This window comes from Cyanistes caeruleus, chromosome 5, assembly GCF_971803275.1.
Source record: "Cyanistes caeruleus chromosome 5, bCyaCae1.hap1.1, whole genome shotgun sequence".
Classification (NCBI taxonomy): Eukaryota; Metazoa; Chordata; class Aves; order Passeriformes; family Paridae; genus Cyanistes; species Cyanistes caeruleus.
The window spans coordinates 18,459,877-18,482,847 of NC_141705.1; the positions used below are offsets into that span (position 1 = coordinate 18,459,877).

Below are 22,971 nucleotides of genomic sequence, written 5' to 3' on the forward strand. Positions count from 1 at the left end.
CAAAACTCACTTGTAACTAAAGGGAGGTGCACTATTACTTAACTCTGCTGGGAAAAATGTCAGACTTCTCTCTTTTAGTCTTATCTTTTTGTTTGCTTCACACAGAAATTAACGTCCATATGATTTTCTGTACAGAAAATTACATCTAGTTGTAACCTTCATCTCTGTGTTTACTAGGCGTCAAGTGGCTATTCACTCACAGTTCACTGAGTTCACTTTTAATAGAAAGGAATAGGAACAAATATGCAAGTGTGAATAAATTTTATCAAATATTACAGATATTAGTAGTTACATAAGTAAATGACACTCGGCTTAATTCCAAAGTCCACTGGCTGACAGGCAACCGAAGAAAAAACAAACAGAAGTCCAGCATTTCAGTAAGGCTGTATTTTGTCAGTAACCAAGAAAAGTGATTTTTTTTTTCCTTTAATCCAGATTATGCATGTTAAATTCTTATACCACACTCTTAACTGTCACCCTGAAAACTAAGCCTTCTGATCTCTTTTTCATAGTTTTAGTTACTTTCCCAGGAAAGTAACTATAAATGTAAGTTGTTTACACATTTCTTCTAGGAACGTCCTTTGATGGACATTTTGCATGACCAGTGTGATTGGGAAGGTGGTAACTTAATTATCCAATCCCTGGTCATAGTCGAGAATCTATTAATACTGGAGTCAGAAAATAAAGTTACTTTTCCTGTCATACCACTGAGACACGTTTGTGTGAATCATTCTGTGTCCTTTAGTGACACTTAACGATGAGGATAATGAAAAATATATACAATTACCATTTTTAGCTGGGAACTGATTTGCTCCCAGTGTAAACCATAATCCCAATCCCATGCAAGTATCTCATGTATGTATCTTTCTCCCGTATTTCACCAAAACTTGAGGAAAAGCCCTCTTCTATAGATAGGATTGGGAGAATGCATCCAGGCTGAAATCTGACGCAGAATGTTGGGGTTATAGTTGTATTCTCTTTCTTCCAGTTATTAACCCATGAATAGTGGGGGAACATGGAAATAATGGCAATCTATTCATATGGCTTTCTCTTATACTGTTTTTAGGCTTCGCTTTGGGGGTTACAGTGGTGGTATAGAACAGTGTGCAAAGTTTGGGGAGGGAGAGCGGCTGGCAAGCGGTGGCCAGGCAGCAAGCCCGTTCCAGACGTAGAACTAAGCCGGGTTTCAGGGCCGTTTTTGTAAACGTCCAGCGCCGAAAGCTGCCGCCCGCTCTCTGGCCCGGAGCCGCCCTCGGAGCTGCTGGCGCAGCCGCGGCCCCTTTAAGGCAGGTGGCGGGGCGGGCGCGGGGCGCGCGCACGCGCGGGGCGGTGGAGCCGGAGCCGGAGCGGCGGGAGCGCCCCGAGCCCGCCCGGCCGCGCCGCCGCCTCCCCCCGCCGCGCTCGGCCCCGGCCCCGGCCGCCCATGGCAGAGCCGGGCGCGGAGGAACCCGACGAGCGGCTGCTGCTCCTCGTGGAGCCGCCGCCGTCGCCGCCTCAGGCAGAGTTGCCCCGGCGGGGGCCGCAGAGTGCGAGAGCCGCCCCCGGCGGAGCCGTGCGGCAGTGTGGGGAGCCGGGGCTGGAGGAGGTGGAGGACTCGGAGGACTCGGGGCCCGAAGGGGACGGAGAGGACGAACCTCTCCTGCGGGCGTCGGGCAGCGGCCGCGGGCGGCGAGCGGGCACCGCCTGGGACAAGGAGCGCCGCGCCGCCTCAGGTACGGCCCGGGGAGCGGCCGGGGCGGCAGCGAGGGTCGGGCCTCGGGCCTGGGGGCAAAGACAGCCCTTGCCTTGCTCTGTCCTTCCAGCGAGGCTGCAAAAATACCTGTCGGGACTGAAGTGCGCTCGATGTGCCGTGTCCGCTGGTACAGAATCGGTGAGGGGCAGAGGTGTGTTGTCCTCTGTCGACGTGTGGGCTCGCTGACAGATAATGAAAGGAAGATGCTGCAAACGGATAGAACTTCGGCTACTTTGTCCCTGTGTGCAGGGCTGGTCGAACTCCTGTACATCTTTATGAGTGTCTCCACTGTCACTTCTCCCCGCTCTATGTCTGCCGCTCTGTTGGGCCTTGCTTTGTTTCTGTCATGTTGTTTGAAACTTGTGGCTTTGCATGTTTTTGTGGTACTGGCTGCTGCTTCTTGAACACTTGGAGAAGTGCCAAGTTTTCAGTTTGGCTTGCCTATCCCACTAACTATTTTTGTGATCCCCATCGTTTCATCTTGAAAAGAAATCAGTCTGTATTTGTTATTTGTTTTACTCATATGCTCACTTTGTACCATCACATGCTTTAAGTGTGAGCTCTACTGTCATATTTTTGGTTTTCATAAAAATTCATCCTCTTTTCATATTTTCAAATCAGTTCTTGCAGAGAGAAATACAATATGGAAGTCCAGAAATGCAAGAACTTAGTTATCAATTTGAAAAGAGACATAAGTGTGCCCATTATTTAATTTAAATATACTGGCAAAATTATAAATTATATTTATTGCTTACTTTCTTTTCTTTAGACTTTCAAGCTTTCTGATTATGTGTAAGTTTCTGTGCAAGTATACATCCAGGATGGGTTTGCTGACAGAAACATGTGGAATTCTATCACTTCTTTGCTTTTGGTGTTGTAATTATACTGTAGGATTTCTTGCCAGACACTGGCAACGCTGTTTATTTTGCAACAGTAGGGTACTTTAAAAAATCCAAACAAACCCCCACCATCAAATTTAACAAAATAAGTTGTGCTAATAATTCTGTTCTAGTAATTACAGAGAACTTTTACTTCTTTGGCCATAAAGAGAGAAAAATCTCAACTTTTAAGCGCTGGTCTGAAGTGTAGTCCATACCTGTAATGTAAACATGCCATTAAAATTAGAGTTTTCCTATCTTTTTCCTACAAGACTGACAATCTGCTAAGGAGATAGTACTTCTAGTAAAATTTTTCAAGAAACTTTAAAAAATAAGTTGATGCTTCAGAGTGGAGGCTAGAGCTATGGATCTTGCACCACTGAAGCAATTAGGATGATGAATGCAGGATGGAATCTACCCCAAAAGTGTGTAAGAAATCTCAGGAACTGGTATTCATTACAGCATCTCATCGTCTGTTTCCTTGTTCTTACCTTTTCTGTATGTGTAACCCTTGAAGGTGCAGGATTGTTTCACATGTCAGGTGGAACCAACATGCACCAGATGTTAATTATGTATGCTATTGCAACACAGAGTGTTTCTTTAATGGAGTTATGGTCAGAATAGGAGAAAATGGTTAGAGGGACTACCTTTAATGATGATAATGTTTAAAAAGTATAAATCTAGCTTAGTGCTGAAGGAATTCATACATGTTGCACTGCAAAGTGTATTAGTTTAGGTTAACTCGTGTCATGCTAACTTGATGCCAGAACAGCTTTGAGGTGCATACATGGATGAGAGTATTTGTCTTCATCATTCCAGTATAGCAGCTTCACAAACTTGGGCCTTATCCAAATTGATGTGAAAAAGGTTCTTAGGCTTGGTTGTTGAACTGTGTGTGTGTGAGCCCTGTCTCCTTAGTGGAAGTTTAATGAGAAGAGTAATTTTCAAGAGTAATTGCAAGAGAAACCTTAATTAGTTATAATTGTAAGTTTAGAGACTGTACTGGGAATAAGTTGTGACATAACATGCTTTCTCAGTGGAAAAATTGATTAAAATAATTAAAAAAAAATAAACTAACTCAAAAAACCCCCAAACTGAAACTCTTCCACATTCAGCAAGTACTATCTTCAGTTAATGCAGCTTATTTTCTTATGGAGAGTGTTGATAAACTTCTTAAAACTGCTAGTTTCTTTGTCAGCCTAAATGTTTTTGTACAGCCACATCACTGTTGTAACATGTTTACTAGCAGCACAGTAGCAATTCTGAGCAAATAATGAGTTTCAAAAATTATTTATATCTTCTTTCAGCATGCAGTGTAATGGGTTTTTTGTTTTGGTTTTAATTTATTATTTCTGAAGTTATCTTTTATGTTAGAAAAGACACGGTTGAAGAATTTCCTCAGACAGTGAGACTACTTAATGGTTCTAGATTCTAGAATAAATGTACAGAAATTAAAAACTGACCTCTGAGTCTTCCACATAGTCAGCTGCAATCCATGTGATACAAAGTTCATCTGTAGGTTTTCTTCATCTGGAAGATAATTGTGCAGAATGATTTAGCATGGATGTTGCACTTCATTTGGTAACAGTACAGTGCACAACCCTGATTTTGCTTTCACTGACAAAAATACGTTGTAGTTGGAGCTCGGTTGTGTGATGTAATGTAGATATGTGGAGATAGTTGAGGCTTGACTGTGAAATAAGAGCCACTGATTTAAAGTGACTTTTCCATAAAAATAAGTTTATCATGGATCTTTTGGTTTATTTCCCTAACTCATTGAAGTACTTTGTGGCAGGAAGACCTTTGAACCTCTTCCCTCCCTCTTGTTGTCATACTCTAAAGTCTTAAAGTGTAGTTTATCACAGCAGTATTGGCCAAATAGCTATAAGAGTGTCTGTTCCAATGGGCTGTAGCTGTTGATACTTAAGAATGATCTGCTATTAGCTTTAAGGTTTCTCTTCTTTGTTGCCAACTTATACTAAGATTTTCTTATTTTTTTAATGCTTTTTCACTATTTTTCTTCGGAGTCCCTGCTACTATTTGAAGTGGTACGTGCAAGCAAGTGTTCTAAAAATCTTCAAAAACTGTCCTGAGCTACAAAATATGTGGTTTGTTTATTTATTTATTTATATAAATTTTACTCTTCACAAACTGTTAAGGAGTATCTTTTTTGAATGGATTGTGTCATTCCAGAAGGATGTATGTTAAATGTCTTCAATTGCTGAAATGGCAACAAAGCAACTTAATCTGCGAATGTTTAATTTAGATTAATCTAGCTGTTTGTTAATGCAGAAATGAGCCCTAATGCACAGGCCCATTAGAAATACACCCAGTGAACATGGGTAACAACCCTAGCCTTGAAAGAAGGTATCAAAAGTATCAGAACTTGTGAAGAAATATTTAAAAACTTGAAAGGTCAGTAGTATTCTGGCACTTTCCTTTCTACTTGTCTTTCTAAATATTTGCATAGAGTCCTAGAGTTGCACATGTCTGCACAGACCACATCTTCTGGTCCGCAGGTAAAGAAATGCTGCAAGTCGTTTACAGTGTTTTAAGTCTGGAATGGTGCTGGTGTGCAGTACCTCACTGCTGTGTTGGTGCCACTTGTGAGTGCTACATGTAGCAGGTTATTCAGTGGATTAACTTCCTTGTGTTTTAGCTGATAATAAACATATTAGCCAAACTCTTAAATGAATGGTACAATACTAATCTAGTAGTGGATAATGGGCAGGACACAAAAATAATAGGTAAAATCTTTCAAGCATTTTTTACAGCTGTGACTTAAAACTTATTTTTTTTTTCCTTAGATTTGTTTTGTAAATAAATAGTTAAAAGCGAAATCCTTGAAAATTGTAAACACTTAGCAGTGGCAGTCTCAAATTTGCTGTTGCAGATTTGGCTGATTTACTTGAATCAAAAAGTTGATTAGACATGGATAAATCAGTGGAAAAACTTGCACTGATTAAATGGACCAGATTTTTCAGCCTGCTGTTGGATGGGTGTCAGCAAGGAAGGCTGTTGGCTTATCAGTGTGTTTGCTTATGCTTAATTTGTATTACAAGTTACACTTAAGACTGGTTGTTTTCTTGTTTTTCAGGGCATACGGGACATACTGCAGATATGAATATATTTTTAGATGATCCAGAATTTGCAGAAATTATTCTGAGAACAGAACAAGCTATAGAGTGTGGAGTTTTTCCAGAAAGAATCTCTCAAGGATCCAGTGGGAGTTACTTTGCTAAGGATCCAAAAGGGGTGAGCATGTTACTGTGAAGTCAGATACACCATCAGCAGCAAGTTGAAAATGGAAATTAAAAAATTCTATCTATATGCAAATTAATTTAAATAAGTTATTAAATAATTTATTGTATGCCAAAATTTATTTTGGAAAAATCAATGCAAGTAATACTTAGATTTCTAATTATGTCTTGCTGCATAAGATAAAGCAAAATAACTATTATTTCTGCTGCAGTTTTATTTCTTTTTTAATGATCTGCACCAGAAAAATATGCAGAGAATAAAAGGGCTTCTAACATATGAAGACAACCCAGGAATTCCCTTGTGCAGAATTTTGTTCTTTGTGTGTTTTAATTGATTTTTGCTCAACTGACCATCTGATTGCAGTATGGTTTAAGTTTCTTTAGCTAAACCCCCTATATTGTTCTCTCTTTTCTTCTTAGATAGCCTTTTATTCAGGTCATGTCTCCTTTCTCCTATACGATTGGTAGATGGGTGAGAAGAGTGATATTATCAAATCTACCTTTTAACTTGTACTGGTCTGCTGAAACTTAGCTGGAAGATTTGGTTTCCCCTCTGCAAGATTTGGTTTTCCCTTCTGTAGTTGGTAAATGGTACCTTGAACAGTGTTACTTTGAGACAGAGAAGTAGTAGTTACCTGAATCGCTCCCTTGAAAAGTAACGTGTTTAGCATTATTTAATAAGAGGAAATGATGTCTCAGACATACTTTCACCTTGTTTTCTTTAAATTAGAAATACTTTCCTACTGACCTGTTTCACCAAATAAGACCTCCAACTGCTCAACTTTTGTTAATTTGATACATCTGATTTTATTTTAAGCTCAATCAGCAGTTTTTAGCTCTTAGATAGATGCAGGTGTTCATTAATCCTGAAGATCCCAGTTGTGCTGGAAATGGAAGTTGGAACACTTTGAATGCCTAGGTTCTCAGAGCATGTTCAAGATTTTTGTCATTCCCATAACGGTAATTTCCCTTTCATGTAGGAGGAGTATGGTTTTTGTTTAGCTTTTCATCATACAATAGGTCATTAGAAAATATATCCCTGTTTTACCAGTTAAACTTCATTGTTTAGTTTGTTTTAATGGCAAATCTCTGGTGATAGTTTTTATGCCTTATTGAGTAAGTGGGGTTTTTTTTGTTTTTTTAGAGTAGTTACCTGACTTTAGTATAAATAAATATGTCAATTTATCATTTTATTTTTATGGAAAGTGGCAGAACCACCCCTTCAAAATCTTCTGAAAACTGCAGTTCCCATGCCTGCGTTCCAGGAATATTTGTTAGTAATGATCCTCTTCATTCTGGTGAAGAAAATAAAAAGGAGGGTCTCTTTCTCCTTTTGAAACCTGAAGGAAATAAAATATTTCTGTAATGGTTTTGTGGGATTCTTGGTGTCACATGCAGTGCTGTAAATATAAAACTCCAGAGCTCCAGCTTCAGGTCGCTCTTTTTTAGTAGCTTAGATCTTTGTAGATTTTCTGGTTGTGTGCTTATAAACACATATTCAAACCTTATGCTGTTTTAAAAGTAGTATTTTCAAGTGGGTTTATATCTTATTTAATATGCAATAGGAAAAAAAAAGTAAGTAGTCAAATACTGGTTTTAATAAATAGTTTTTCAAAATTCCTGTGCATGATGTATCTGAAGAATATTCTAGAGTGTCATGCTAAAAATGCTTTACAATTGATCAAATTTTAATTTTTCTTAATGCTGTGTAATCAATATTTTTTTATTCTCAGAAAATTAGTAGAGAAACCACTAGGGAAAAGAAATCATACTGTATGTGCATATCTGTCTTGTCTGAAGCTTATCTAGATTGATTTTGCTGGGTTTTGGTCACTAGCAAATGTCTGAGGTACTTATTGAGCCCTGGTGATGGTGAGAGAGTATTTATGCATCATTTTAGTATAAACATAACCATAGTATTTTGGCTGGGCCATATTATTCCTTGTTTCTTATTTGGTGATTGTGGTGATTTTCTTATTGGTTTTACTTTTATTTTGCTGTGTTGTTTTTGTTCCTAGTTAAGTTTCTAGTAGTGACTTGCCTTCCTCCGTCATGCAGGTCATAGGTTTGAATATAAGTATTTAGGAGAAACAAAGATTGAGAAGACTGTTTATGTTATATGGTTCATAAAAGGTTCATTGCAAAATAGGAAAGTATTTGGGATATGGGACTGTGAGAATGATACTGAATGCTCAGCAGACTTTAAATTCTGCTTTTATTCTTTGCTTTTGTTCTAGAGCTTATCTATGTTTGCTATCCATATTAAAGGTTTGATAAAACTTCATTTTGTCAATAGTGCAACTTTCATGTGTAGAATGGATTTCAGATCCTGTTTGAGTATTGCATCATTCTACTTCAGACCGGTTCTGTCACCTGCTTTCTTCTATTCCTCTTGAGTAATCTCTTTCTTATGCTGGGAAGGAGCTCATTAAAGATGTGCTAGGCCTTTTTACTGGTAACATTCTGAAGTGTTTGCCCAAAATGAATACCAAATTACAGATAAAATAAGCTGTTTCCATTAGGTCACCCTATGTGCTGATTTGGTTGTGTCAGAAAGATGAACTTCAAATTGCATAATTAAAATTAGCTTTTTGCATTTATTGGCAAAAGTTACATAGTTGCATACTGAAATGGAGTTCACTACTTAAACAGCACTATTACAGAAGGCTTGAATATTTCTGCATTTGTTCATTGTGTAAGCAATAAATAAAAGACATTGTGTCTGTTACAAATTGTTCTACAATGTGTTCCTGACAGTTTCAACTAATTGCTAGTGTTAATGGAGTCAGTGTATAAGACTGGAAAAATTAAGTCTGGCCTTGGTAGCTTCTTCTATAGATTGAACTTTTTGGTTCTACTCTGGTCCTCAACAGCAGTGGCTCCACAAAGTTTAGCAAGATTCTAACTTCAGCAAAACTGTGAAAACCATATCTAGATTTGGCTGTATAGCACAGTACAGTCCAGGCTGGTAATAGAATGAGCTAAGCTCCTTTTTTAAATGGGCACTTACTAGGAAGTATTAGCCAGAGAGTGATTCAGAAGAGATAATTAAAGGTTTGGCATGTACTTGTACCACAATGATTCCAAGAAATGCAAAGCTGCTAGCTTTGTTTTAAGCAGGTAGATACGTGTGATTCAATAGGAAAAAATTAAATAACTTTTCAATAATACTAAACTTAACAGTAGGATTTTGACTAAAGTAATATACCAAATGCTGTGATTTAAAAATAATAATGAACAGTGAAGTATTCAAAAAACATGCTGGCCCTTCTCATTTCATAGAATATTTATTGCATTTGTGTAGATCTAAGTTGAATATTGTCTGTGCAGTTGTGTTCAAGGTTTTGAATGCAACCTTAGAATTACAGATAACAGCCTGCCAAACCCAGGAGAATTCTTGTCAATTTGCTTCCTGACTCTGTTGATAGGACACTAATTTTATAGTATGAGTGCAAATAATGGTATTTTGTAACTTAGTTTTCCTTGTAGTTAATGGGAATTAATCAAAATAGATGGATTAGACACATGATGCTACTAATGCCTGGTGTCTTGTGTATCTGTTTACAAACAGAATGAATTAAGTTTTCTATAGTTACTTAGTCTTGAGCAATCTTGGAAAAAGCAAGATTGTCTTGGAAAAATTGGTTGAAAAATCTCTAGAAGCTAAACCAGCTGGTGAGATCCACTCCCTAACCCAGCTGAATCCGCAGCTACTGAAGAATACTGCTGGTTTCTGACTGCCAGCAAATATATTCATCACCTGAGTATGAATCAGCTTTGAGTGCTGGTGCAACAATAGGCAGTGTTTAGCTTATTGAGATACTTTTCATAAGGGTGTAGTAAAGTAGTAGTATGTGAAAATGCTTCTTAAACAGTTGTCCTTAAGTATTTATCAGGAAGAATTTGGTTTACTTGCCATTGTCCAGTCAGAAGGGATGAAGATGCAGCATCTTTATAGCATTCCACTTGAGCTATAGAAGAGTCATTATGTGAACTTTAAACAAAGTTTATCACAAACAATTGAAAGGTTATATATTTTAATGTGGTAATAACCCTGTGGTTTGAGATTAACAAATATAGAACCCTGTGTAGAAGACACCTTGAGAAATTGCCAATTTAATGCTTGTGCTTTGGAGCAGTATTGTTTTAACCTGATTCTCGAGGAATGTCTAACTAACCTGTTGTTAGTTGCACCCTGTTCTGGAGACTTGCAGAACCTGGCTGGTTGTTCCAGTCTCGAGCTGCACTTAAGTTTCTAAAGGATCTCTTTTTGCAGCTTATCTGCTGGATTTTGAGCCTGTCATTTCTGGGCTTGTTAACAGTAAATGTGTTGTTCCTTTTTTTTTCTATAGCAACCTATTCCATTTTATTTCAGTTTATTGTGCCTCAGTTGTCTCTTAGCTTAATCATTCACTGTTCCTACTGTCTTTCATTATTCACATATTATGTGCTTATTTTCATTTTTTTTCAGCTTTCTCCAATTTGTTGACAGATTTCTTGAAGTATAGTGTCCAAAACTAGACACAGAGCTCTGACTAATTTTAATATTTACTATGTGTCTTTAATGTAAATGATGGCTGATGGTCATTTTGATCCATTCAAACTCAGGGTAGTAAGAAGAATAGATTTAAAAGAAAATAAATCAGTTGATTTTTAGTGTTACATATGTATGTCACTTTCCTGGAGCCATTACATCTCTGAAAGAGGTGATCAGTGAGTTGTTGGTGGACTGAAATTTTTTTTTAAAGATAAATATATATATATTTTAAAATGCAGTGCATTTGAATTTTGATTAAATTTTTTTAAAAAGTAAATATTGGTTTGGATTTTCTCTTATGAAGAGCTTATTTTGTATTTATACTAATCCTAAAGAAACACTTCACAATAAATTTATTTGGAATTCAATTTTTTTAGTTTTATTATTTCATTTAAAAAGAGCAACTGTAAAACACAGTGGGTAAGATTTAACCAGTATTTTCAAATAACTGATTTTTAAACTAATTTTAATATTCAAAGTGTTCATATTTTAATTTTATATTATTTACCTTAGAAAATTATAGGAGTGTTCAAACCAAAATCCGAAGAGCCTTATGGACATCTAAATCCAAAATGGACCAAATATTTTCACAAAGTTTGTTGTCCTTGCTGCTTTGGCAGAGGCTGCCTTGTTACAAATCAGGGATATCTCTCTGAAGCTGGTGCCTATCTTGTGGATGAGAAACTGGGGCTTGGAGTTGTACCTAAAACTAAGGTAAAACACATAAATTACTGAATTAAATAAAAAAAAAAAAGCCAATATATTTGTCAGTCTCTGAACTGTGGTTGTGTAGATAGCCTTGTATATTGTGTTATTTATGAGTCATTTGTAAACTATTCCAAGTACAAAGGCACAGTGATTTAATGTAGAAAAAGTGACTATGATTTAATTGATTGAATTTATAGTTTTGAGATCTGAATTGAATCTCTTCTTTGAAACCAGTTTCTAGCATTTTCTGATACCTTCTGTGCCTATGTTTTTCTGAGCTACAAGTTGCAAAAATCAAAAAGTTGCAAAATATAAAATTCCCATCTTTGTTTGGGATATGTGAAATAGAGAATTATAAACTTTTCATATAAAATTTATCTGTTGAAAATGTCTAATGCTTGTTTGTTTTTTAAATTTTTTTTTATAGCAGAGCATAACATTAACTGTAAATTTACAATTGAAATAATGAGAGGTTCTGAGCTGTGTTTAACTTTGATATTTTAAGGTTGTCTGGCTTGTCAGCGAGACCTTTAATTACAGTGCAATAGATCGTGCAAAGTCAAGAGGAAAAAAATACGCTTTAGAGAAAGTGCCAAAAGTTGCTAAAAAATTTAATCGAATTGGACTACCTCCTAAGGTAAGATCAAAAATAATAATTTGTGCACTTCCTGATTCTTACATAAAACTTTTAAAAAAAGGATATTTATAAGCAACTTCAAAGATAGAAGAAAAACTTGCTGCTTGTTGAAAACTGTCTGAAATTCGATACAACTGTTTTCATGCAACATGTATTCACTCTTACCTCATTCCTTCTTTTGAACTATTTTAATAATATTTTCACTTTTTGTTTCAGTTAACAGTCCAGTTTTCTGCTGGAGTAGTAACATATTAGTTGTATATCTCACTTTTGCTCTATTTATTCTTTGCTTACTACCTGTCCTTTCAGTGTTACATTTTGATATTGTCAGCCTGTTTTTTCCCTGCAATTTATCTAATTTTTTTGCCTTCTGTTGTTTTTATTCTTTTGGGTACCCTGCTGTGTTCTTCCTGCCTCCCCTTTGTCTTACATGTGGACTACACTGACTAAAAACCTCACATCTTTCTTGTCTAATGAGCCTTATTGTGTCCCCAGATTATGACTACAGTGTTCTAATCCTAAGCCTTTAAAACGCAGGTTGCGTACAGTTTGGGTAATCCACTTTTGTCATTCCCAGCAGTTTAGATCCTTGTGACATTGGTTGTGCAATCTTGTATAAGCATGGTTATTCCACATGCTGTGTGTTTATCTATCTGCATTTTAGGTCTCAAATATAAGTTCTTGCGTTTCAATCTTGAGCACCTTTCACAGATGTATGGAGCCTATGCCAACTCTCGTGTTCTTTCTTGGACTCTTTTGGGAAATGTATTTCAGTCATTCTTTGCAAAAAGCATCAGTCTCGAAGAGAATGGTTAATGTTGCTGTTCTTATATCTTGTAATTTTTAGTGAGTGTTCTCTGAACTGTGAAATAAGTGTTTCCAATGAAAAAGGTGTTGCTTCTTTCTGTCTGTTCCATGTATTTCTTGTAATATTGACTGTTCATTTACACTGACCTGCCTAGCTATGTTTTATTCCTGATAAATTCACTGATTGTTTAAACAAATATTTTATAAAAACTACCATCAGAACCCCACCTTCACATGATTTGACTCTCAACTTGTTCAAGAGTATAGGAATGAAAGAGAAATTTATTTATTACTTAATTTAATTTTTTTAGTTTCATACTTCCTATGCTCTGAACTTTGAAAGTATATAATGAATTTTTCTGTTAATGTTGAGATTACTTATGTGACCTACCCATGTGCATTTTCCAAATGCAATTTCTTAATGTTTCAGGTTGGCTCCTTCCAGCTGTTTGTTGAAGGATATAAGGAAGCTGACTACTGGCTCAGGAAGTTTGAAGCTGATCCTTTACCTGAGAACACAAGGAAAGAATTTCAGTCACAGTTTGAAAGATTGGTTATTTTGGATTATGTCATCAGAAATACAGGTATTTGTTAATATCTCTTGGTATTTATCTATTTTTGTGAGGCAGAAAGCAATGCTGCCTGAAAGTTGGTGCTTAAGGCTTTTAATGCATTTCGGATGCTTTCTCATGATTGAAGGCCATAAAGATGCATTTTTAATTAAAAAAAAAAAAATACTTTGTATTAATACATTAAATATTGCAGTACAAAACCAGTCCAAACAACTCTTTGTTATTCACTATTTTTAAGCAATGTGAGAAGTCAAGGATAAATGCTTTCATTGTGCTTTAATTCTGTGCATAGACAATTAACTGTTTCCCCCATTAGGATAAAGGATGGTGAGGTTTCAGGACTCATAAGAAAAGCTGTGACTACAATTCCTTTTATTTTAAACTGGAGCTGATAATAGCACAGTTTCACACCAGCTCACAATAGTTCATATTCATTGTATGGACTGTGAGGTACCACTGCAATGTGGAGCTGTCAGTTCTCTGTTCTTGTTTTTATCACTCAGAAGCTGGGATTCTTCTGTTGCTTATGTAGGTGAATTACTTCTTGAGGAATTCAAAGGCAGTTTTATGTTTAAAATACTTAGTTTGCTGTTTTGACAGAGGTGGGCATCTTTAGTTTTCTTCAGACATACCAGATCTAACTCATTTTCCTTTTCTCAAATTCTCTTTATGGAAGCAAACTGGAAGAAAGTTTCATAAGAACATAATATTTGCTAGCTGTTGCTATGGTCTGTCAGCTTTATCAAATAAGCCTCAGTGTTTCCAAAGAGTTAGTGTTTTTTGACATTCTTGAAGTTGTGAGGCAAATACTCAAAATGCAAAACCTCATTACATGGATGATTTTACCTTCGTCTAATATATCTAATCATAGTTGAACATGAAAATCTGATGATGATTAAACTTAACGGAGCACCTTAAATGACAAAAGGTCCTACAGATCTGTGCAGTCATGCTCTGTCTGAAAGACCTTCTCAGAGTGTTTAATCTCTCAATTTGGTCTGATAGTGCAGACATTTTCAGTTTCTTGCCCTTCTGTTTGTTTTGCCCCTTCTCCATCTTTGTAGAGTCTGTTTTCTCCATGTAATCAAAGATGATATTATCTATAATTTTGGAGGTCTTCTCCATTTCCTCATCAGCATTAAAACAAGCTTAAATTTTTAAGTCATTGGGGTCTGATAGTGTTTTCCTAAGGAAAAATGCACACCAAAACCAGTCTTTCTGCATAAAATGTATAAAGATACTTTATTTTGGACTTTTCTTCATATTTTGCTGCATATTTAGCCAGCTGGGGAATCTAAAGAAGTAATACATACTGAAAAACACGTGGTAAATTTGGTCTTTCCACTGAATTGGTTGCCTGTACATTTCAGTAAAACTAAACCATGTGATGGGAAAAACCCTTTTTGAACAGTTTTGCCTAACTCCATGGGAAAATTGTCAGTTTACAATATTGTTGTATGTCACTCTAAATGAGAATTTCTTTATAAATGATGTGTTGTGACATGCATTTTCCTCTTTAAAGACAGAGGTAATGACAACTGGTTAATCAGGTACGAAAAACAAGATGATGGACTTGATCTGTCGGATAAGGTAAGAGAATTGTACTGTGAAACGTATATTCTTTAAATTGTTTACTTTTGTAACTTGGTCTTGCTGGAGATTAAGGGCATATCCTTAATCCTGGTGCGTGGTCTTAAGAAATATGATAACTAAAAATTATTGTAGGCAAAATGAGTGGAAAAGCTATTTTGGTTAGATTAGGTAGAACAGTGCTAGAAATTATTTTTTTTGGTCTGTATTTTGCTCTAGTAGCTTGAGCTATAACAGCAACAATGTCCATTGTTACTCAGGCACATTTCTCCATTCCTTTGTGTTCTGCTTATCTTGTGTTTGGGGAAGGGCTTCTCTTTACTGGTGGTAGAATAAGAAATTATATGTGGTGGAGTTTTTTTGGATAATGCTTTATATTGTTTAAGTTGAATTTAACCAGTGAAGCTACAAAGTATATTATTTAGTGTTTTTAATGTGTTTTGCTGATTGTGTAAGCACGTTGGTATCACTTACTTCTTGAATATTCTTTCTGTAGGATAGCCAATGGACTATAACTAAAGAGTCTATTAAAATTGCTGCAATTGACAACGGTTTAGCATTTCCTTTTAAGCATCCTGATGAATGGAGGGCATGTAAGTACTGCATGCTTCAATCATTTTCCTATGGGAGTGTAACTTCCTAAGAAGTAATTTTTATTTGTGTTGTTGTAGTAAGGAACTAAGAAATCATCACTGTAGCTACATATTGGACATTTAAATAATGTACTCTTCTTTGCAAAGTTAGCAACAAATGCTGTTTTTGCAATGACATGTGTGATTTGATTCTTGTTCATATTTTTTACTTTTAAACAGTATTAATACATGGACATTCATAAACATAGTACTGTAGGTAATGGTGGAACTGGAAGAATTTAGCAACATGTTTCTCACACTGGTTTTCTTGAAAAACATAGTAGAAAATAACTTAGTTGCAAAAATTTTCAAGTTGTCCCTCTGTTGGCCAAATTTATATTTCAAAATGAAGGGTACTGTTGTAGATGGACAAGCAGGCAAGTCGGTTTTTCTTGTTTTCAGCTTTAGTTTACTTTGTAGAAATTAATATTTAGTCAATTTTCCATCTGCTTGAAAATACTATTACTGTTAAAATGAGATTGTTTTTGACCACATCTCTGACTACTTACCATTAGGAGGGAAGTGCCCAACAGGGCTTTCAATGACTTCTGTGGGTTATTACCCAGTCAGGTAATTCTGGCAGTTAAGTGTGGGCTAGTTACACTGTCAAAAGGCTGGTTAAGGGCTCCACCCAGACCTCTGTGCAGTCTCTGTCTTGATACTAAATAGATGCTGTCCTACATATCCCTTGGCTACAGTCACTTCTGGAGCTGTTCTAAAGACACAGCAATTACAGCTTATTTTATACCATCTTTACTTCAGCATCAAAAAGAATAAACTTGCATGATCCTTTAAAATTCTTTTGCAGATGGACAGGTGTGTGATAGTTTTGTAAAAGTAAACTTGTGGCATAGTTTTTACAAATTGCAGTCTCTTACTCCTTAGATCTGCTTGGTCACTGAGGATAACCTTCTCAAAGCCAGAGAGCAGCATTTGCCAAAGTTAGGAAGTTGGTCCAGCATGGATGAACAGGGAAATCCTTGCTGAATTGGGATGCAAAATTTAAGTACATTTAAAAAAAAAAAAAATAAAAAAAAAATATGTATACACTTCCCTGAAAAATTAGAGAAATTTTCGAAAAGTGCAAGAATGGAGTTTGGAATGTCAAAGCTCATCTGGAATACAGCTGGCAGAGGACATAAAGAGCAACAAGAAAGGGTTGAGTAAATCAGAAGTGAGAGTGGGACTGAAGAAAAGTGCAGTAAAGACATAAATGCGTAAGAAAGAATGAGTTACTCAATGCTGACTTTGCCTCAGTTTTCACTTGTAGGATTTGCTCTCTTTTGGATCTCAAAGCTCATAAGTAGAGCCTCTGGGAAGGGGCTTTTCAGAAGCAGAAGAAAGGGGGCACTTAAGGAAAATGGTCATACGGAAGTTCATAGGAGCTGGCTGATGCTGTTTGTAATGCAGTTTTCTCGTCACTCTTGAAAGAGTATAGTAATGTGAGAGGTTGCTTCAGTCTTCATGAAGACTGTGGAATGAATCTTCCTGGAAGCTCTATTGTTCAGAACAAGAAGGTGATGGGGAAGCCAGCATGGATTTTCCAGGGACAAACTGTCCATGATAACTAGGCAGCTTTTAATGATGTCTGCTTCAGTGGCTGAGGGGAGGGCAGTGAATACTGATTGTTTATTTCTTGACTTTGGTAAGGACTTCTACATGCTCTGTCATAATATTCTTGTAGGGAAACATGAGTTATGAACTGAACAGACTGTAAACTATGTGGAAAACTGGCTGGACTGTCAGACTGAAAGGAATGTGGGCATTGTGAGGAAGTTTAGAGGGTGCTAAAATGCCTAGCACCCCTGCTGCTAGTGACTTTTCTCAGATCCTGCAATTAATAGTTTGGTGTCTTGTTCAACATCTGGTAATATTAATTACTTTTGCAAAATAATTTGATAAAAGCTGTCTAATAGCAATTACATGAAAAGTTATGAATGCTTTTCTCTCAGTATGCTTAGAAGAAGGCATTTTAAAAAGAAATTAAAAATATATTAAAAATAGTAACTTTTTTGTTAATTCTTCCATATGAGTAGAATACCTGAAAGATTTCTATTTGATTGCAGCTATTTTTTTACTCCAAAGGAAACTGCCTTACTAAACTAGGGGAAGACCTCGACTGTTGCTTACAGTGTTTAATTTATATACCTTTTATTGTTTTAATTAAATATTCATTGCTTAATATATTTCACTGTTTAAAAAAAATGGCTAAGCAGTTGTAAAGCTGCTCTGGTAACTGTAGCCAACAGGAATGTGTGGGGTAACAATGTTGGGAAAAAGAGGTGTTACTGAGAACTTGCAGTAGGTAGTCGAGTACTTGACTCAGAATTTCATTTTTGCTTATCACTGAGTGCAATGTTTTTCATTAGATCCCTTTCACTGGGCTTGGCTTCCTCAAGCAAAAGTTCCTTTCTCTCAGGAGACAAGAGACCTAGTTCTTCCTCACCTTTCTGATATGAACTTCGTACAGGACCTTTGTGAAGACCTTTATGAGCTATTTAAGGTAAATCAAGTGCTTCCTTGAATTGACTATTACTGAAGTAGCTGATACTTGTAAAGAGACAGTTAATATTCGTAAAAAGAATAACCATCTAACTTCTGAATGCAAAGATACTCTGCTATTTTACCTTTAACATTGGCATGCTAGAAAGGGTTTATGTAATTACAAGGAAACTGTCACCACTGTGGTTAATTGATAGTAGTTAGCTGATCTGAAAATACAAATTACCTATTCTAAATCCAAGTTTCACATAATCAGCTAAAGCTAGTTTACTCTTACAGTGCAGATCTATGTAAAAACAGCATTTAGCATACCTGTGTGGTGTGTATGCACTTAAACTGTAGCAGCCTGAGGAAATAATGTATTTTATGTAATTTAAAGTACTTCCATACTTTCACATACTTAATTTTATATGCATATATTGTGCTAAGCTGTTGCTGAAATCTTGATCGTATTGAAAGTCAAACTCACTTTAAAGATACTGAAACCATCTACAGTATTGACATGTAAAGGGTGTCCTTCTCTAAAACATTTTGTAAACATTTGTTTCAGATGTTCAAGTGAAATAATCCAGTTAAGGATTGAAAGAATTGGAAATTTTAAACTTTTAATGAAAATGCAGATGTAATGTCAAAACGAGATCCTGAAAAATATTTTTGCTATATTTTCATCTTTGACTTATTTTTGTTCAAAATGTCTCTAGGTTTGTTAGTTAAGTAGTAGTAAATCTGAAGGAAGAAGTATTTTTCTGCTAGAGTCATTGTGAGAGAAAGGGCAGTGTAACATTGTGTGATAATATTAAGTCTGGTATCTACCACCTGTTGGTATTTACCAATGCCCAAAAATGGTATCCATTGATCTATATTATTTTATGATGTGGAACAGTCTTCATTTTCATGTCTGTAAACTTGATGCAGTAAATAGACCTTTTTGGGATTCATACTAGCATCCTATTTGGAGCTTTCAAAAATTATTATAGTGTGGGTAAATATGAATATGCATATTATGATATTGATGAATTTACATGCTAAATATATAGCTACAAATAAATGGGTTATTTTCTATGAACTGTTTGTTTTCTTAATAAAGACTGACAGAGGATTTGACAAGGCTACTTTTGAAAACCAGATGTCTGTTATGAGGGGGCAGGTAAGACTGCTTTTTTTATATTTTTATGTACTTAATTTGTACATAAACTCCCTAGCTGCTTTCTTTAGAGCTACAAAAGTAGCTCCTACTACACTGAATGACACTTGAAGATATTTTCATCTGAGAAGACTAAATTTCTTTCTAGAGTTAGTTCTTATTTGTGAATAGATGAAACAGCAGAAAGTGTAAGCTGATTTTTTGTAAAAAAATTTTTACAGAAATTACTTTTATTCTAATTTTGTTTTATTGTTTTTGTGGGAGATGAGGAGGACTTAACTGTATATTCTTAGCAGGTATTTTAAAAATCGAAAAGAGTTATAAATTTGGGTAGAAAATTTGATGTCTAATTTCATTATGCTATTAAAACAAATGTGACTTTATTTTAGGGGGTTGACTTCATTATTGAAATATTAGGTAATTAAATGTCTTCACCCTATCAAATATTGAAACCATACTTCAAAAAAGTCCAGCCATTTTCAGGTTAGAAATTTGATAATAGTTAAGTGCTGGGCTTGTTTTGTTTTGTGGGATTTTTTGTGGGTTTTATTAAATACTAAAATAAGAGAGGAGGAGGCTTCTCCATCTTCCTCCTATTTTACAATTTATGACTGGTATGAAAGACTAGAGAAAAAGCTTTAGCTAAGAACAAGTTTAGTTCATTGTAGGCATAAAATAGTGATTTCTGCAAGTGTAAGCCAATTGGACTAGGCAAATTAATAGTCCCATTTGCCCCGAATTTATTGAAACTTAGTCCTTGTGTTCATAAATTAAACATGGACAGTTTTAAGCCAGATAATTCCTGAAGTGTCATAATTCAATGTTTTCTCCATAGAATTTATTGTATCAAGATGTGCCTTGCACAAGACTGCAGCTCTGTATAATCGCAGTTAACATCTTTTGTGTGGTAGCTAAAATACAGAAAACCTTATATACTAAATTGAATTATAGGAGTTGTTTCTGAAATAACCCTTCTGAGAAGTTTGCATAGTCCCTGGAAGGTGGGTTCTTGAAGTACTCATGCGTTCTAAACTGTATTAAGTAGCTTTTTTCTGATGTGACAATTGGCTACAAGGAATCAGTTATTTAACAAAATGCTTGAGGAAAAACATGATTGATATAATTGGAAGTGATGTTGCTGAGGTTGTCAAAGTTAATTTTCCACTATAAAGGCTGCATCTGGACCCTTTCTTCACACACTGTCCCTCAGGAGGATTTTAGCAGAGATTTGTTTTAGTTTTGAGGGTTTTTTTACCTCTCTCTACCTATATGAGAGTGTGTTTCACTGTGGGAAATGCAGGTTTTCAGGCATGGGAGAAATGCAGATAACGAGTAATCCTTGGATGCCATTGGAAATACATTGGCAAACAATGCCTTTTAGCACCGATTTGAAACAAAGTTTTGGTGTAAAACCAAAGTATGTTACAAGGCCATTATGGAAGACTTGGCTATCTAGATCATATGCCAAGGGATTCATTCAGTTGGGATGAATTTGCAATATATCCAAAACTTCTAAATACATCCTTAAAAATGAGAATTTAAGAATTAGAAAATGAAGAATCTAGATAAAGAAACTCTAGGGGAACGTATCTTGCATGGAAGAGTCAAGGCCTTTAAATGTAACCAAACATAGTTAGAAGCCTATTTTTTCGAAGTGTAGGAAAAAATTTTGGGAAGGATTTCAAACCCAAAAGAAACCAATCTCTCAAGAATGTAGAGTCTAAGCAACGGGTAACACATCTACAAAGGATTGCCTTAGAACTTTGAGAATGTAAATGTCAAGTGGAGTTGCTGGCAGAACCAAATTGCAGTAAATAATGCAAAATACTTTGTCGGGGTTCTTTGGCCATGAAAGAGCAGAATAAGCAGAGGATCAGTCTTACAAGGAAGAAAGGGCCATTGTGCAGGGGAAGAAAGACTTGATATTAAGGATAATGCAAATGTGTCACTAGAGCTAAATTGAATACTTGCCTCAGTTTTCTGCAGGATAACATTGAATATGGAGTAAATTATGGGGGCAGTCCATGAGCACTGAAGTTTTGGAAGAGAGATAACAGACTCTTGGGAGCTGAGGGCTGAATTTGGGTCTTAGCACTGGGTTTGGTCTGAGCTAATTATATGGCTTCATATCTTATTAGGAAAATAATTTGTGGCTAAACTGCTGGTACATTCTATGGTAAATCATGTTGATTTCTTATAGGTATTTTTTCACTAAAGGTGCAGCGCTTTCAAGAGATGTACTAAATTTAAAATGCTCTTAGATTTTTCACTCTTAGAATTTTCTGAAAATTTGGAGGGCTGCATGAAATAGTCAGGAGAAGAATGGAAGGGTAGACAGCAGTAGGATGTTTTCATGTTATCAAATAAGTAAATTATTTCTGCTTGCAATAGGTAATACATTTTGAAACTAATTTATTCAGCAGTACAGTCCTCTACAGAATTGATTGAAGAGTGGCTAACCCTGTTAGCCACAGTTTTATTTGTGCACTTTAGTCTCACCTGCTTTTACCTGTGTTTACTCTTTTTAGATACTAAACCTTACTCAGGCGTTAAAGGATGAAAAGAGTCCCATTCAGCTTGTTCAGATGCCACGAGTGATTGTAGAGCGAAGTAGCACTGGAAGTCAGGGCCGAATTGTTCATCTGAGTAATGCATTCACACAGACTTTTCATAGCAGGAAGCCTTTCTTTTCCTCCTGGTAGCAACAAAAATACATGGGAAGAATAAGTTTATCTTAACTTTAGAAAGCTACTTGTGTGTAAAGGCTCTGCAATAATGTCCTTCTGCTGTATACCAAGAGCTCTGACTGCCGACACCTCAAAACTTAAATTCTAAAGACTTAAGAAATGTATTTTGAATGTAATAAAAGTTTACAATTTTTGTGTCAAAATTGTGAATTCTTATGTCAGGGAATAAAAAGAATTTGTCCATACTGTATTTTTATAGGCTAAATTAATGTATTCTGAATAAGGGAGACAGTTTGCATATACTGAGAAGCTAATTTTGAATACAGTGGGAATTTTTTGTTTAATATAAATGTGAGAATCCGTACACTATCAATTTCTTTTTATATGGCCTTTAAAAAATAGTTCAGAATGTTACCTTTGATTGTGAAAATGCTTTTCCTTGGAATTTCTTCTTGGTACTTTAAACTGGTTATAGATTTTTGTAGACTAGTTACTTGAAAAGTCATGCACTCAAAAAAAAAATAAATCAAACTGTCCTTGAAAAACAAAGAAAGGGAGTAAGGGGGAAGATGCTCCATGTAGGCTTTTTTGCACGCAGGGACCAAAAATTGTTAAATAGTTGAATTACAACAAAATTCAACCCAAGTGAATACACACAGTTTCTACTGTGACAAAATACGAGTGTGTGTTTCAGAGTTGAAATTCCACTGTAGTGTTTGGCACTTGTATAAAGCACATATATGGAAATCTGATACTTCTTTGGAGATGCATCACAATGAAGGATTTGTGCCACGTTGTTACAGGTTTATTTTGTCATTCATGTAAAGATGTGTTCATCACTTGTCACCAGAGTGGGTCTTCTGCTAATGAGAGAGGCACTAATTTGTTCATTGGAAAGCCAGTTTACTTTGTAAATTTCTAGCTAAATACAGTTTGGGGTTTTCTGACTGGAAAAAAAAAAAGAAAAAAATCCTGGAATACTTACAGCACAGAGAATTACTTTTGTGCCCTGAATAATGTTGTGCTCATCTGCCAATCGCTATTTGCATTTATGTTTAAGTTACCTGGTTTAAGACTTGACAGTCATGTTTTCTAGGTCTATGACTTATGTAATGTGGCAAATATTTTTATTTTAATAATTTTCTGGACATTTAAGACTGGGAAGGGGAGAAAGATTGCTGCTTTTTTGAAACCTTCAGTATTTCAGACATCGCTGTATTTTGTAATTCTAAGCAATATTGTTGAACTCAGAAATAATAAAATGCTTGTATTTATATAATTCTGA

At 35.8% G+C, this 22,971-nt stretch overlaps 1 protein-coding gene across 1 annotated transcript; it reads left to right on the forward strand.

Moving 5' to 3' along the window:
- Positions 1-1,313: 1,313 nt before the first annotated feature.
- PI4K2B (phosphatidylinositol 4-kinase type 2 beta) lies at positions 1,314-22,965 on the forward strand. The gene is made up of 10 exons (XM_086890145.1): positions 1,314-1,712; positions 5,708-5,865; positions 10,921-11,121; positions 11,621-11,752; positions 12,990-13,143; positions 14,654-14,721; positions 15,218-15,314; positions 17,723-17,856; positions 18,943-19,002; positions 21,528-22,965. The coding sequence occupies exons 1-10, from the start codon at positions 1,424-1,426 to the stop codon at positions 21,699-21,701; spliced, it is 1,467 nt and encodes a 488-aa protein (XP_086746271.1). The 5' UTR covers positions 1,314-1,423; the 3' UTR covers positions 21,702-22,965.
- Positions 22,966-22,971: the final 6 nt, after the last annotated feature.

Bases quoted from the DNA above. Each gene is read 5' to 3' on its own strand.
- PI4K2B (XM_086890145.1), top strand. From the start codon at position 1,424: ATGGCAGAGCCGGGCGCGGAGGAACCCGACGAGCGGCTGCTGCTCCTC. The intron at 13,144-14,653 runs GTATTTGTTAAT...TCCTCTTTAAAG, and splicing joins TTATGTCATCAGAAATACAG to ACAGAGGTAATGACAACTGG. The intron at 19,003-21,527 runs GTAAGACTGCTT...TACTCTTTTTAG, and splicing joins TGTCTGTTATGAGGGGGCAG to ATACTAAACCTTACTCAGGC.